Source organism: Gracilinanus agilis, chromosome 4 (assembly GCF_016433145.1).
Source record: "Gracilinanus agilis isolate LMUSP501 chromosome 4, AgileGrace, whole genome shotgun sequence".
NCBI lineage: Eukaryota > Metazoa > Chordata > Mammalia > Didelphimorphia > Didelphidae > Gracilinanus > Gracilinanus agilis.
This window is the reverse complement of record NC_058133.1, coordinates 31,549,193-31,566,201: the sequence shown is the minus strand read 5'-3', so window position 1 is coordinate 31,566,201 and position 17,009 is coordinate 31,549,193. Positions and strand designations below refer to the sequence as shown.

At 40.1% G+C, this 17,009-nt stretch overlaps 1 protein-coding gene across 1 annotated transcript; it reads left to right on the top strand.

Moving 5' to 3' along the window:
• The first annotated feature begins 1,827 nt into the window (after positions 1-1,827).
• LOC123245739 (polyadenylate-binding protein 4-like) lies at positions 1,828-4,117 on the top strand. The gene is given in 2 exon segments (XM_044674741.1): positions 1,828-2,856; positions 2,858-4,117. Coding segments are annotated over 2 exon segments (1,893 nt in total). The 3' UTR covers positions 3,722-4,117.
• Positions 4,118-17,009: the final 12,892 nt, after the last annotated feature.

The following is a 17,009-nucleotide window of genomic DNA, read 5'->3' as shown; positions in this document are numbered from 1 at the left end:
TTTACTTCTCCTAAAGCATAATAGATTCCATACCAGCCTTTGAGCTTTAATCTGTGTGTGTCTCTGTGCTTCAATTGTGTTTCTTGCAAATAGAATATTGAGGGATTATAGTTTTTAATCCATTCTTTTATCAACTGAGGTTTTATGGGTAAGTATATCCCATTCACTGGGTTCAAATATAGTGCTTTAAGATTTTCAAAGCACTTTACAAACATCCCATTTGATCCTCTCAACTATCTTGGGAGGGAGTACTATTATTATCTTCCTTTTACAGATGAGGAAACTGAGACATACAGGTTAAGTGACTTGCTCAGAATCACAAAACACATTGTGTCTTATTCAAATTTAATGAGGTTATTCTGGGAAGAATTAGACCAAGCCAATCTTAAAACCTCTGCACCCTTACACACAGATATAGAAAACAATGAGCTTCCAGAAGAAAGAGGAACAAATCTAACAATGGGACAGAGCAAAGGGATCCTGTTACTGGACAGCTAAAGAGGTACACCAAGAAAAAGGCTTGAATTCTTGAACCGTTGGGTCTGAGGGTATAGAAGGGGAATCCAGGATGCCTCCCCCATGTACTGTGCAGAGTCTCCATAGGCCCCTGAAATCTCAGGGTGGGTAGACTCACCAGCCTGGAGAGAGGGCCTTGCTAGAGCCGGACTCAGGGAGTTGAACACAGGCACTTAGGAGGTGACTGGAGGAGAAAGACAGAGAAACACAGCAAAAATGCTCAGGATTGCGGCTTAGAGAGAGCCAAACCTCAGACCGCAGACCACTTGGCTTCCTCACACCGAGATAGAGAACAAAGGGCTTCAAGAGGAAAGAAAACCAGATCAAGCACAAGGACAGAGCAGGGGGACCTTACTGCTGGACAGCTCGGCTCAGCAAAAACACTCCTTCTTGCTCTCTCTCTCCGCTCTCTCTGCTCCTGCCCCTTGGCTCGGTGCTTCCCGGGCCTCCCACCCCCAAACCAAAAAACCCAAACAAACAAACAAACAAAAAAAGAACCTAAAAAACCCTCAAGCTCCAAGTGAACATAGAAGAACGGATGCGCGGAGAGACGTTCGTGGATCAGGGGCTTGGCTTGAGACCTCCCGGTGCCTACTCGTCTACGTGTCTGGCCCCCGCGTGTCTGTCTTCCGTCTCCGTGTTTGGTATCGCGTGTCCGTCCTGTTTCCCACGTGTCTGCCCCCTCCCCCGGTGTTCTCCCCACTCCGGCTGGTCCCCCACGTGGCCCGCCTCGGCCTCCATGTTCCTCCTCCCCCTGCCGTTCTCGCTCCCGTCCCCGGCCCCCACGTGTCCTTGAACCGTGTGCCGGCCGCCCTCCCTCCCTCCTTGTGCTTTCCCTCCCCACGTCTGCGGCCGCCTCGCTCCCACACGTGGCTTCTCCCCCGCGTGCCGCCGCAGCTGCTGCTTCCCGGCCGACTTCCCCTGCTGTCTCCCGCAGGGAAGGAGACAGCTGCCACCGCCCGTCTGCGGGGCCTCTGTTAAGGGGGACGTCGAGCTGGGAAAAAGCCGAGGGGCCGCCCGAGCTGGGACAGAAGCCTGAACCGTGGTTTACGGCCCCATTTTGCCGTGCTTGTCTGTGTCGCTTGTGTCTCCCCTAACATGCGGCTGTGATTCCCGGGGTATCATCTCCACGTTTCATTGAGGCTCCACAAGCAACCTTCCCTGGCTGGCTCAGACTTCTCTTTCCCTTTACTTGTGGCTAGATTTTAGCCTCGGCCAAAAATGTAAAAGTCTTGTCTTTTTTTTTTCTCCTTGCTTTGGTTCGAGAAAGAGTTCCTCCTGGTGGGGCTCGGGGTATTGGGGGGTGGGGAGATGAACACTGCTGCCAGCAGTTACCCCATGGCCTCCCTATATGTCGGTGACTTGCACTCAGATGTCACCGAAGCCATGCTGTACGAGAACTTCAGCCCTGCTGGACCCGTGCTGTCCATCCGGGTCTGCAGGGACATGATTACCAGGCGCTCCCTGGGATATGCCTATGTCAACTTTCAGCAGCCAGCTGATGCTGAACGTGCCCTGGATACCATGAACTTTGATGTAATTAAAGGCAAACCAATCCGTATCATATGGTCTTAAGGGGATCCCTCATTGAGGAAATCAGGAGTTGGGAATGTTTTCATTAAAAACCTGGATAAATCCATAGACAACAAGGCACTTTATGACACCTTTTCAGCATTTGGGAACATCTTGTCCTGCAAGGTGGTGTGTGATGAAAATGATTCTAAAGGCTACGCATTTGTGCACTTTGAGACCCAGGATGCTGCAGATAGGGCCATCGAGAAGATGAACGGCATGCTTCTCAACAACCGAAAAGTGTTTGTTGGTAGATTCAAGTCAAGGAAAGAACGAGAAGCAGAGCTGGGAGCCAAAGCTAAGGAATTCACCAATGTGTACATCAAAAACTTTGGTGATGATATGGATGATGGAAGACTGAAGGAGCTTTTCAGCAAATATGGTAAAACTCTAAGTGTCAAAGTGATGACTGATCCTAGTGGAAAATCCAAAGGCTTTGGCTTTGTGAGTTTTGAGAAGCATGAAGATGCCAATAAGGCAGTTGAAGAAATGAATGGAAAAGACATTAATGGAAAGATGGTATTTGTAGGCCGGGCACAGAAGAAAGTTGAATGCCAGGCTGAATTAAAATGGAAATTTGAGCAGCTAAAACAGGAGAGAATCAGCCGCTACCAGGGGGTGAATCTCTATATTAAGAACTTGGATGACACCATTGATGATGAAAAATTAAGAAAGGAATTTTCTCCTTTTGGATCAATTACCAGTGCCAAGGTGATGCTTGAGGATGGGAGAAGTAAAGGCTTTGGCTTTGTCTGCTTCTCTTCACCTTGATGAGGCTACTAAAGCAGTAACAGAAATGAATGGGCACATTGTGGGCTCAAAGCCCCTGTATGTTGCACTTGCACAGAGGAAAGAAGAAAGGAAAGCCCACCTAACCAATCAGTATATGCAGCGTATTGCAGGAATGAGAGCCCTCCCTGCCAACACTATCATCAATCAGTTTCAGCCAACTCCTGGGGGCTACTTCATGCCAGCAGTGCTCCAGGCTCAAAATAGACCTCCTTATTATGCTCCCAATCAGATAGCCCAGATGAGACCCAATCCCAGATGGCAACAAGGTGGAAGACCTCAAGGCTTCCAAGGAGTACCAAACACCATTCGGCAGTCTGGGCCACACCCTGCTCTTCGACACCTGACTCCAGCCAGTAATACCCAGGCTTTTCAAGGGCTCCCTACTACACCTCAGAGAGTGGGGGTGCCCACTGCTGTGCAAAATTTATCTCCTAGACCCTCTGTAGCTACCCCTGCACCTCGAGCCGTCCCTCCTTACAAATATGCTGCAAATGTCTGAAGTCCCCATCCAGCCATCCAGCCTTTGCAGACACCTCAACCAGTGGTCCATGTGCAAGGCCAGGAGCCCTTGACAGCTTCCATGCTAGCTGCTGCTCCTCCCCAGGAACAGAAGCAGATGCTAGGAGAGTGTTTGTTCTCATTGATTCAAACCATGCACAATAATTTAGCGGGAAAGATCACAGGTATGCTGCTAGAGATAGATAATTCAGAACTGCTGCACATGCTGGAGTCTCCAGAATCCCTCCATTCAAAGGTGGAGGAAGCCGTAGCAGTATTACAAGCTCATCATGCCAAGGAGGAAGCTGCTCAGAAGGTGGCCGTGGTTGCTGCTACCTCTTAGACCAGAAAAACTGGATACTCTAAAGCTTCACAGCCCCTTCATAGATGTTCACTGAGCATGTGGAGACTTCTTCACTGTACTACAGACTGGACAATAGATGGCAGGAGAAGCTGCTGCCATTCTGTATGTTTTTTCTTTGGGAAAAATCAATTTGAAAGGTCAATTCTTCAAAAACCTAAAAAGTTTTTCAGTGGTCAAATTTCACAGGTTTCTTGTGTGTAGCCTGGACCCTGTTAACCTTTAATTTAATTTAATTTAATTTTTCTCTTCTAAAAAAGCTTTTCTGACAGTATTTTGTTTTTGGTTTTATCGGGAATTGGTTTTATTTGAAATATCCAATTTACAGAGTCTGGAAAAGTGTTTCTCAATAAAGAAGTAAAACCTTCATAAAAAAAACACTCCTTCTCCCCCCCCCCTTTTATTTCCTTCTCTGGAGGTTTTAGCCTCACGGCAGATTAAGCAGTACAGACTAATCCAATCAATACAGGTTTAATACCATCAATTGGACAGACAAGAAGTCTTCAGAGGGCAGAGAAAGTAACAACAAACCTCCATTGCCAGCTGGGGGAAGATCTTTCATTAAAGATCATTAAATACATCTGCTCAAACTAGCAGAACAGAAAAGGAAAAAATATGAGCAAGCAACAGAAAAAGAGAAAAGAAATGACAATTGACAGCTTCTTTCAAGGAAATGAAAAGAGAGCAAATGAAATAGAAATAGAAGAAGAGGAAGAAGTTTCAGTAAATTGGATGTAAGCTTTGGAAGATCTTAAAATTCAATTAACTCAAGAACTTCAGGAACTCAAAAATCAATCAAGAGAGACTAGAGAGGCTGAAGACAATTTGAAAAAGGAAATACATGAACTAAAACAAGAAAATAAAGTCTTTAAAGCCAGAATTGGTCAGCTTGAAAATGAAGCAAAGAAGGCAAAAGATGATCTACAAAGAAAATCAGAGCAGAAGGAGAAGGATGACCAGTGCATTAAAGTCCCAATTTTGCCACATCCCCTTCAATATTCATCACTCTCCCTTGGCTATCATTTTAGCCAATCTTCTAGGTGTGAGGTGATACCTCAGAGTTGTTTTGATTTTCATTTCTCTAATTATTAGAGATTTAGAACACCCTCTCATGTGCTTATTGATAGTTTTGATTTCTTTATCTGAAAATTGCCTATTCATGTCCCTTGCCCATTTATAAATTGAGGAATGGCTTGATTTTTTATACAAGTGATTTAGCTCCTTGTATATTTGAGTAATTAGACCTCTGTCAGAGTTTTTGTTATATTTTTTCCCAGTTTGTTGTTTCCCTTCTGATTTTGGTTGCATTGTTTTTGTTTGTACAAAACCTTTTTAATTTAATATAATCAAAATTATTTAATTTACATTTTGTAATTTTTTCTAACTCTTGCTTGGTTTCAAAATTTTCCCTTTCCCATAGATCTGACAAGTATACTACTCTGTGTTCACTTAATTTACTTACAGTTTCCTTCTTCATATTGAAGTCATTCACCCATTCTGAATTTATCTTGGTGTAAGGTGTGAGATGTTGATCTAAACTTAATCTCTCCCATATTGTTTTCCAATTTTCCCAGCAGTTTTTGTCAAATAGTGGATTATTGTCTCAAAAGTTGGGCTTTTGGATTTTTCACACACTGTTTTGCTGATGTCATTTACCCCAAGTCTATTCTACTGATCCTCCCTTCTGTCTCTTAGCCAGTACCATATTGTTTTGATGACCACTGCTTTATAGTATAGTTTAATATCTGGTACAGCTAGACCACCTTCCTTCATGATTTTTTTTTCATTATGTCCCTTGATATTCTTGATCTTTTGTTCTTCCACATGAACTTTGTTATAGTTTTTTTTTTAATTCAGTAAAAAGTTTTTTTGGTAGTTTGATAGGTATGGCACTAAATAGGTAAATTAATTTGGGTAGAATGGTCATTTTTATTATGTTAGCTCATCCTACCCATGAGCACTTAGGCCAAAGCCAAGCCGAAAGGCCACAGCTAATAGGCTAAGCCAAAGCAAAGCCTCCAGCCACAGCAAAAGCCAGAAAGCAAAAGCCTCATCAGGTGGAACTTCACCTCTATTTATAGCTTTAAGTTCTAACTGACTTTCTGAAGATTCTAAGACATCTAACTGACTTTTTGTGACCATTAGAAATTACAGAAGCAAAAAATTTCTGTTAGCCACCTTGCATTATGCCTTTTCATCTTTGATACTGATGATTTGGTTTTCTTCTTTCCTTTTTAAAATTAGATTGACCAGTACTTTGTCAATTTCATTTGTTTTTTTTTCAAAGAACCAGCTTCTAGTCTTATTTATTAATTCAACAGTTGTTTTACTTTCAATTTTATTAATATCTCCTTTAATTTTTAGGATTTCTAATTTAGTTTTCATCTGGGGATTTTTAATTTGTTCCCTTTCTAGTTTTTTTATTTGCGTGCCCAATTCATTGATCTTTGCCTTCTCTAATTTGTTAATACATGCACTCAATGATATAAATTTCCCCCTGAGTACTGCCTTAGCTGTATCCCACAGAGTTTGGTAGGATGTCTCATCACTGTCATTCTCTTCAATGAAATTATTGATTGTTTCTATGATTTCTTCTTTAACTAATTGGTTTTGGAGAATCATATTATTTAATTTCCAATTAGTTTTTGATTTGCCTGTCTGGGTGCCCTTACTAATTATTATTTTTATTGCATTATGATCTGAAAAAGTTACATTTATTATTTCTTCTCTTTTGCATTTGTTTGCAATGTTTCTATGCCCTATTACATGGATTGTGAATGTACCATGTGCAGCTGAAAAGAAGGTGTATTCCTTTTTGTCCCTATTTATTTTTCTCCACATATCTATTAAATCTAATTTTTCTAGGATTTCTTTCACCTCTCTTATCTCTTTCTTATTTATTTTTTGGTTTGATTTATCTAGATCTGAAAGAGGAATATTTAGATCTCCCACTAGCATAGTTTTACTCTCTATTTCCTTCTTGAGCTCTGTCAGTTTCTCCTTTAGGAATTTCGATGCTATACCATTTGGTGCATACATGTTGAGTAGTATTTTTTCCTCATTGTCTATACTGCCTTTTATCAGAATGTAATTACCCTCCCTATCTGTTTTAATCAGATCTATTTTTACTTTGGCTTTGTCAGAAATCATGATCGCCACTCTTGCCTTCTTTTTCTCAGTTGAAGCCCAAAAGATTTTGCTCCAGCCCTTGATCTTAAACCTGTGTATGTCCACCCACCTCATATGTATTTCTTGTAGACAACATATAGTAGGATTTTGGTTTCTAAAACACTCTGCTATTTGCTTCCATTTTATGGGCAAGTTCATTCCATTCACATTCAGAGTTATAATTATCAGTTGTATATTCCCCAACATTTTGGTATCCTCTCCTAGTTCTACCCCTTCTTCTTACACTATTTCCTTTTAAACCAGTCCCCCTTGTCCCCTCCCTTGGTTTACTTCCCTTTCCACCCCCTCTCTTATTATTCCCCTCTTTTTATTTTTTAAGGCCTAATCAATTCCCCCCTCCTCCCCTCCCTTTTCTGACCTCCCCACTCTCCTGCTCTCCTTGGTTTATCCCTTCTGACTTTCTCAGTAGGGTTAGATAGAATTCTATATCCCAATGCATATAGCTACTCTTCCCTCTCAGGGTTAATTCCATTGAGAGTAAGGTTTAAATATTACTTCTTAATGCTCTCTTTCTCTCCTTTTTATAATAGTATTCATCCCCTCCCCTTCCCATGCCCTCTTTGTGTGATATAGAATATCCTATTTTTCTTACTCATTTAAGATTATCTTAGTGCCATTTACTATTCGCCCCCCCATATCATCTTAGACCATTTAGTACTCCAACCTGTCCCTATGAATAATTCTTCTAATTTAATAGTGAATACAGTTTTTGAAAGTTACGCATAACATTTCTCCATATAGGAATACAAATAATTTGATCTTATTGAAGCCCTTAAAGAGGCCAATTTTAAAATAAGAGTTTTCTTTCTTTCCCCAATGTTTCTTATTTACCTTTTCATGTTTATCTTGGTTTTTGTGGTTGGATATCAAACTTTCCATTTAGTTCTGTTCTTTTCTGTGCAAATACTTAGAAATCTTCTATCTTGTTGAATGCCTATACTTTCCCCTGGAAGTATATAGTCAGTTTTGATGGGTAAGTGATCCTTGGTTGTAGACCTAGTTCTCTTGCCTTTCTGAATATCATATTCCAAGTCTTGCGGTCTTTTGGTGTGGAGGCTGCCAGATCCTGTGTGATCCTGATTGGTGATCCTTGATATCTGAATTGTCTTTTTCTGGCTTCTTGTAAAATTTTTTTTTCTTTTACTTGGAAGGTCTTGAATTTGGCTATTATATTCCTGGGGGTTGTCTTTTCAGGGTTTAGTGTAGAGGGTGATCTATGGATCCTTTCAATGTCTATATTGCCCTCTTGTTTAAGAACATCAGGGCAGTTTTGTTGGATAATTTATTGTAGTATAGAATCCAAATTTCAATTAATTTCTGCTTTTTCAGGAAGATCAATGATTTTCAAATTGTCTCTTCTAGACATGTTTTCTTGATATGTCAATTTCTCAGTGAGATATTTCATGTTTCCTTCTATTTTATCAGTCGTTTGACTTTGCTTTATGTGTTCTCGCTGTCTTGAGAGATCATTGGCTTCTACTTGCCCAATTCTGGTCCTTAGAGACTGATTTTCTGCTATAATCTTTTGATTTTCCTTTTTGATTTGGTCTATTTGGTTTTTCATGGTTTCCTGCTGTTTAATTATAATTTTTTTTGATTTTTGAGAATCTTTCTCCAATTGGGAGTTTTTTTTCTTTTAACCTGTTAATTTCCTTTTGAGCTATTTCCCACTTTTCTTGCCAAATCTCTTCCATCTTTGTCATGATCTCAGATTTAAACTCTTCAAGAGCTTGTGACCAATTTTCATTTTTTGGGGAAGGTTTGAATGTGATTACTTGTTTGTTCTCCTCTGCTGTTTGCTCTGTTGTCTGGATTTTTTCTGTGTAAAAGTTGTCAAATGTTAAAGATTTCTTCTTGATATTTCTCTTTAGATGTTCTTGTGCTTGGCTTGCTATTATTATTATGTTGTTTTTCTTTCTCAGTCAGAAGTCTGGGTGAGGCAGACAGGGTCTCTGCCTATCGAGTTGTGGAGTATTTTTGCCTGTGTCACAGTGCTATGTGGCCCTCTCAGTTTTATCCTTGTGCCCACGGTTGGTCTGAACTCTTTAGGCTCCTAGTGTCTCAAGTCTAGCTGTTCTCAGGGTCAAGCTTCCTGGTGGTCCCCTTGCTTGCTCCTCTGCCCAAAGCTCCTTTAACAGTCTCAGGGCACTGCTTCCACAGTCATGCACCTTTCTGTACTTGGTTCCCACCCAAGGTCTGCGATTGTGCTGAAGGTCTGAGCCTGTACTCAAGATCTGTGTTCAAAGTCTGGAGTTCTTTAGCCTCTTGGGATCTTAAGTCTTGCTGCTCTCTGGAGCAGGCCCTGGTGATCCCAGGTAGCTGTGAAGAACTCAATGAATGCCCCAAACTTGCTCTAACTCTTGTGCATTGGCTTTGGCACTGTAGGTGGTGTGTGTGTGGGGGGATGGTTGCTCAGCTCATGTTTTAGTGAGAGCTATTTCACCCCCTTATAGCATGAAAATGTCCTGATTCCACATACCTTCAATGCTGTACCTGTTGTAGGGTCCCTTCATTCGTCTGGATTTGGGTTTTATGTCCTCTTGAGGAGTCCTATATGTGTGGATTAGGAGAGGTTAAACATGCTGCTTCTACTCTGCTGCCATCTTAACCCACTAGGATCCAGGAAATCTCTTCAAGCAAGTTGATAACTGACAACATGTGCATGCAGCAAAGGAGAAGAGAGATGAGATTCTGAAGATTGCAGAGATTCCAGAAACACCAGGACTTCAGGACATCAGGACCAGCACAAGGACAACACAAGAGACATTGCGCAAAGACTGTACAAGGACCTGAACTGTGATGACACCTATGTGACTTGGACAGCATCACTGGAAGAATCACAAAGGAAAGAAGATCAGCTGATCAGGATTAGGTTTGAATAGTGCAAGGTTTACACATTCAGACACAAATCAAAAAACAAATGCAAACACTAGGATGCATGCAACAGAATGTAAGGTGATTGACAGAGAGACTACGAAAGAAGAAGGTGAGTATAAACTACATAGCACCTGCTAGGTCATAAATCCAACACATAGACACAGTAAAGTCACATCACATGTACATAGTATAAATACATGTAAATAGGTCTGAGTACAAAGTACATTGGCCACAATAAACAAGAGAATTCAAATTCCTTGTAAGGTCAAAAGGTACTCATACTATTTCATAGGAACATCACATGAAAAACTTGTACATATGTAATGTATTGCTACTAACGAATAATGAATAGCCTACTAACCCATAGGGAAAGAATAGTGAAGGGAAAATTCAATTCTACCTAGCATAGGGACAGTGTTAAATATTTATGAATGTTCAAATAGAACAAGTCAATAGAAATGTCAGTCAGACATTGTATAGTATAGGTTAGTTACCAATGGAACTAATAAACTAATACATTAACATAGTTTAAGGACTTATTTACACACTAATCTTCCTAACAGTAGATTAGAGACTAGAGATATAAATGTTAGAATTTGTTATGATTTAGGAATGTTTATTTAAAATTCAGTATTAGAAACTTAAGATAGTTTGTTGCAAAATTGCATTGACTTAGAATAAGTAAGAAGCAAGATAGATAGTTATAGTTAAATTTTGTTACAATGCTTACATGTTACACTTTGTGTTCAAATGTCATAACTTATGGAAACATTGTATTCATAATCCCAACACTTTCCCAGAAAATCTATCCAAACTCTTGTCATTAGCATAAGGCAAGCATAGGTAGACTAGGACATTAGTTAAGATAAGATTTATTATTTTGGGAAGGGTAGTTAGAGGGGTAGGAACAGATAAGTTTAGTTAAGCATAGAGTAGAAATCCACCAATGAAGAAGATCAGCAGGAAATTTTCAGGTTAAAATTTCCAAAAACAAAATGGCATTTATGTTATATTCATAATCTGTGATGAGATGGATGCCACCTTGACTAACAAGGATGGCAGTTGAGAGTTTGGAATGTTCCCAGGTACCGTGAGGCAGGGGCAAACGTCAGTTAGCCCCACCCTCTATATAACCCTGAGAGCTACATTGAAGGACGTCTCTGGACTGAGAGGCTGAGAACTGGAGATCACAGATCTCTGCAAGCCTCTGCGGTTCCATCTAGGCAGTGGCTGGCTGAAGGGTGGATGAAGGGTGGTTGAAGAAGAAGAGGGTAGGAATAAGCCTGAATCTATTTCCTGGCTGTGAGAGCTAGTGAACCATCAACACTATTGGTGAGAGAGCTGAGAGAATAAAGACCATCAATATATCTGCAGCAATAGCCCTCCCTATTCTCTGGCTTGGATGTAGCCAGGTCTGGCCAGAGATAGAGAGAGAGGTGACATCTCAAGCCTCCACCAGCTTAGTAGCCTCCAGTTCTGGTTATTAATTAGTCTAATAGACAATAGAACAATAGGGTTTCCAGTCCCCAATCCTTGATCTTGTTATTCTTTTCCTAACTATAGATAAAAGTGTTCATGGGGCAGCTGGGTAGCTCAGTGGAGTGAGAGTCAGGCCTAGAGACAGGAGGTCCTAGGTTCAAACCCGGCCTCAGCCACTTCCCAGCTGTGTGACCCTGGGCAAGTCACTTGACCCCCATTGCCCACCCGTACCAATCTTCCACCTATGAGACAATACACCGAAGTACAAGGGTTTAAAAAAAAATTAAAAAAAAAAAGAGTGTTCAATAACAAGTACCTTCCTGAGTGGTCTTTCTATCACAACCCTTGGGAAGGGAGTCAAAACACAGTCAGATCCTGAACATTATTCAAAGCTGATCAATAGCCCATCACCAATCTATCCAACCCCAGATTGGGCCTGTAGAGGTTAACCATCTATCTAACCTCTCAAAGGTCCTTACTTGGGTATCTGTTAAAGGAATTTCTAACAGGTTGTTTAGGCTAATTTCACCCAAGTCTGCCATATTCACTAACATATACTAAGGTAAAACTAGTTATTGCCTACATTTAAGTAAAATCTGTCAAATGGATGAAGTGACTTAAGGAATGAATGTTGAGACTGATGTGGTTATCACAAAATTAAGGTCTCATCCAAAGAATTGACTGTTCAGAGGGACTCATACTGAGGGAATAAGAATTATTATAAGTAAATATAGTAATAGACTAGTTAGTAAAAGAAGAAGCAAGTAGGTAAGTAAGGTAAGGTAAGGATGAGTTGTGTATAAGGTAAGGATAAGGGTTTTCAGGAATTTTTATCTTGATTAGTTTCTAGGAGAGGAGTCATTCATTTCAGTATTATTGTCATGTCATTTCCAGGGAATTAATGTCACTTTACCCATCAGCCCATTGTGGTGAGGTTGGGTGTTGAAAACTATCCAACATTTCCAGGAAATCTGATAAGGATGGATTAGGTGATAAAGAAAGAAGCAGTAGACTCTGGATTTCTGTCAGTTCGTGCTGCTGCTCCATAGTGCCATTGAGTCACAAGTTTAATATATACAGAATTCAAATCCCATTTCACACAAAAGCACAAAGAAACTTCGCAGTTGCACAGAAAACACAAATTATATCATATCAAAGCACAAAAAACCTCAGTGACTTCAGGGTAGAGATAGCCTGGACTAGAATAATGTCCAAGACTGAATTCAAGCCGCCTAAGCTAAGTCTGGGAATACTTTCTCATAGGAGCCAAAATCAATACAGGCAACCTACAACCAACACCCTCGTTGTTACCTTTGTGGACGGCTTGGTCACATTATTCATTTCTGTAGGTTCAAACAACAAATTGATTTCTCCAAAAATGAGAACAATCAAAATCAAAGAGACAGAGGAAATAGAAGGACTTACTACAATTCTAAATGGTCCAAGAATAATCATGATACAAAAAGAAATGATGATAACAAATATGAAGGTTTGTGCTGTAACCATGAATGTTAAAAATATAGCCAATCTCCATCCTTAGATGATATGGAAAGATATATACAGATGGGAACGAAACCTAAATCATTATGAATCGAAATTCCTAATTCAAAAGGTTCTAATCAGTGTAATTTGGGTGTGACAGTGTGTAGTCTGAGTGAAGAAAGTAGAATTAAAAATCTGGGCAAAATAGAACAAGTGTCTAAAGCAAGCTACACAGAATATCAAAATAGATCTGTGGTAGATAATCAACAATGGGAAGAGATAATGCAAATGTACAGAGAAATTTATGGCAATAATAAAGATGATTATATAAGGGATCAACTTTCTCATTCCATAACAGAAACATTGGGTGAGAAACATAAGGATCAATCAAGCTATTGCAACAGCTTGCATCATGAAGCTCTGCAATCTTATATAAAATTATCAAAAACTCAAACTCCTCTCTTTATTCTAAGTATAAAACAAAGGGGCAACTTGGATAAAGAACATTATGGCAAGGGTTTACAATGTTTCCAGAAAGGAACACATTTAGTAACCTCGGGGGAGTCAAATGCCAAAATTCTATCCCATTCACTTGCTTCAGTCACAATGTCACAGATTGAGGTTAAAGAGCAAACAAATCAGTACATTGGCAAAGACTTGATTTTAAAGACGCAACCCACTGAGTTGCCGGATGATAACAGCTGTTTAGGAAATTCCACATTCACCTTTCTCAACCCCTTAGCTGAAGAATTCCAACCAAAAGCAGGGGGAAGGGAAAGGGAGCAGTTGTTATCCCTAGTAACCAGTGTGGCTAATAAGAGCAGTAATGAAGGTTGTGCAGTGATTGAAGACAAAAACCATCTGACTTCAGTCACACAAACTTCAGGCAAGATAGGGAACATTAGTCAACTTTTAAGTCAGTAGTCATACCTGAGGTGTTGAAGGGAACAGAAACTACCATACATTCCTGGATATTACTGAAGGGAAAACTTCTGATTTAGGACATGACAGTTCTTTAAATGTCAGAGTGGATGGTAAATCAAGTCAAACCTCCATTTCTGCAGCCCTTAGCAGAAGCCAACATGAAATTTGTACAACTGATAATGACTTACCAACTCTCAATGAGGGAATGCTCTTTAAGCCTGCTTTCTGTTATTCTTCTGATTCTAAACTTAACTTGCCTGATGGTGCTATAGGAAGTTCTGCTTTAGATGCAAATGACCATACACAATACTGAATCTATGATAAGTGTACACAAACTACTGAGGATTCTTTATAACCCCTAGTGCCAGTGAAGTCCAATGACAGTGGAGAACCATTAGTTACCCTAGAAATCAGAGAAGTACACTATGAAGGACTACTGGACACTGGTGCAACTTGTTCCATTTTACACGAGGCACCCGAAGGATGTCAATATCAAGGCAGTTTGAGAGTAAGAGGAGCTTCTGGGGTAGCACAACAAGTCCTGAAGCTAAAAGTTAAAATGATAAAATTCGGACCTCTAACTCTCAAACACACCTTCTTAGTGATGCCATCATGTCCTTCGAACCTCATGGGACGAGATTTCCTATGCAAATTGGCTGCCACCATCCAATGTCAACTGGATGGACAAATTTATCTCCACCTACCTGAGAGATCTCTAAAACACTATCCCATTTTATTTTTAGACCCATCATACCAATCAACTGATAACATCTATGAGGTTCCTGAAGATATTCCTGATTACATGTGGGCTAAAAATTCAAATGAGGTGGGCAGGATATTATCAGTGGAACCAGTAAAAATAGAGGTAAAAGAAGGTTTACCTCCAATAATTCCTCAGTTCAGACTTAGCCAAGAGGCGATAGAGGGAGTGAAACCCATCATAGAGTTTATTAAAGCAGTGTATATTAAAATATGGGTTTTCACAATATAACACACCAATCATGCAAGTAAAGAAATCCAAATTATCTCCTGATGGGAAAACTCAATGGCGTTTAGTACAAGATCTCAGAGCAATCAATGACCATGTGCAAAAGACCTATGCCGTGGTACTGAGTCCATCATAAATCATAGCAGCAATACCACCAGAAGCTGCTTGGTTTACTGTTCTGGACCTGAGTTATACATACTTCTCTGTTCCCCTGCACAGAAATAGCCAGAAGCTGTTTGCTTTCACATGGGAAGGCAAATCCATCCAATGGACCCATTTGCCCCAGGGTTTTTCATATTCAGCTTCAGTCTTCTGTCAAATCCTGCAGAGATTCCTTGAGTTGATCACTTTCCAAAACAGCAAAATGGTACATTATGTTGATGACATCCTGCTAATGTCACCATCTGTTGAAGTCTGTTACACTGATAGTGTACACTTAATCAAAGAGCTAGGCAAAAGGGACCATAACATTTCCAAATTGAAACTTCAGTTCATGATTTAAAAAGGTAAATTATTTAGAATTCAAACTAGAAAAAGGCTCCAGAAAGATTTCCCAAAAGAGAACACAAGATATACAAAATTTGAGTTTGCCTAAGACCAAAAGGCAGCTCAGGACAATTATAGGAATAACGAGCTTCTGTAGAAACTGGATTCCAGGTTATGCTCTCATCGCAAAACCTCTGATAGAGCTAACCAGGAAGGAAGTTCCAGAACCGTTAAAACTGACTAAAGACCATGTCCATGCAATAGAGAAATTAAAATCACTTACTCTATCAGCTCCAGCCCTAGGTATCCCTGATCATGACAAACCATTCCTCCTTTATGTACACGAGGATAAAGGGATAACCTCTAGTGTTCTTGCTCAATCATTCGGGAATATGTTAAGACCAGTAGCCTATTATAGCTCAAAATTATATTCAGTGATCTGTGGTATGCCTGCTTGCTTAAGAGCCATAGCTGCTGTAGCCATAATGATTAGAAAATCATCATCCTTGGTATTAGGGAGTGAACTGAAAGTATTTTCCCCACACCAAGTGGAATCTACTTTAAGAAACACCACATTACAAGCGTTCACCTCCCAAAGACTATCACAATACCAAGCAATCTTGTTGGCTAATGAAAATATACCTTTTCACCAGTGCAGAAACTTAAATCCTGTGACTCTGATCCCAGATTTACCTCTGGAGGGAAAGGTCTACACATCTGTGAAGATGCACTTAACATTGTGCATAAAACAAGGGCAGATTTGGACTACAAGCCCATGAAAAACCCTGATATGACCCTATTCACAGATGGATCATCATATATAGTAGACAATCAGAGATATACTGGAGCAGCAGTAGTGACAGCCTCTGAGACCCTTTGGTACTCATCATTACCATCCACCATGAGTGCTCAAGGAGCAGAATTAGTCGGATTGATATATACTCTAAAGCTTGCCAAAAATCACAAAGTTAACATTTTTACTGATTCTTGTTATGCTTTTGGAGTTGTGCATCATTCTGGTGAACTCTGGAAAAATTGAGGCTTCATTACATCCAATGGCAAACAGATAGCATATGGGAATTTAATCAATCAGTTGTTGGACACAATCTAATTACCAACCCAAGTGTCAGTCATTCATTGCAAGGCTCATACCAACATCCAAGGGCCAGTGGAACTAGGGAACAAATGTGCAGATATTACAGCCAAATATGTAGCGAAGTATGGACCACTTACAATTCTGAACTTATCTTTGGTGGAGGAAGATGATCTCAAAAACGCATACTCCCCAAAGGAAGTGAAGAATTGGTGAATACCTAGCTAACGGAGTTTGGCTGGGGGCAAATGGAAAACCTATGTTGCCTAAATCCCTATATTTCACCTTTTGCAATGCACTACACCAGAAAGGGCATTATGGAAGTCTGGGCATGGCAGATTCCATAAATATGTATTGGAATGCAAGGGGCATATATGAAGTTGATATGAGAGTTTCACAGAGGTGCAGAATTTGTATGCAATTCAACCAGACAATTACAAAAGTCCACAGTCTGGGAGGCAAACCACTAGCCTATACACCATTTGAATGCCTACAAATTGATTACATCAGTATTCCAAGGAGTCAAGGTTACAGATATGCTTTAGTGATAGTGGATAGATTAATTAAGTGGCCAGAAGCTTTCCCAGCAAAACATAACACCTCAGCATTTGTTGTGAAAGTCTTACTGAGAGAATTAATACCCAGATTCTCTATCCCACTTCACATTGCATCAGATTCTGGGTCCCATTTCACGAATAAGATTTTAGTTACAATTTATGAAACCTTAGGAGTCAAGCAACATCTTCACTCAA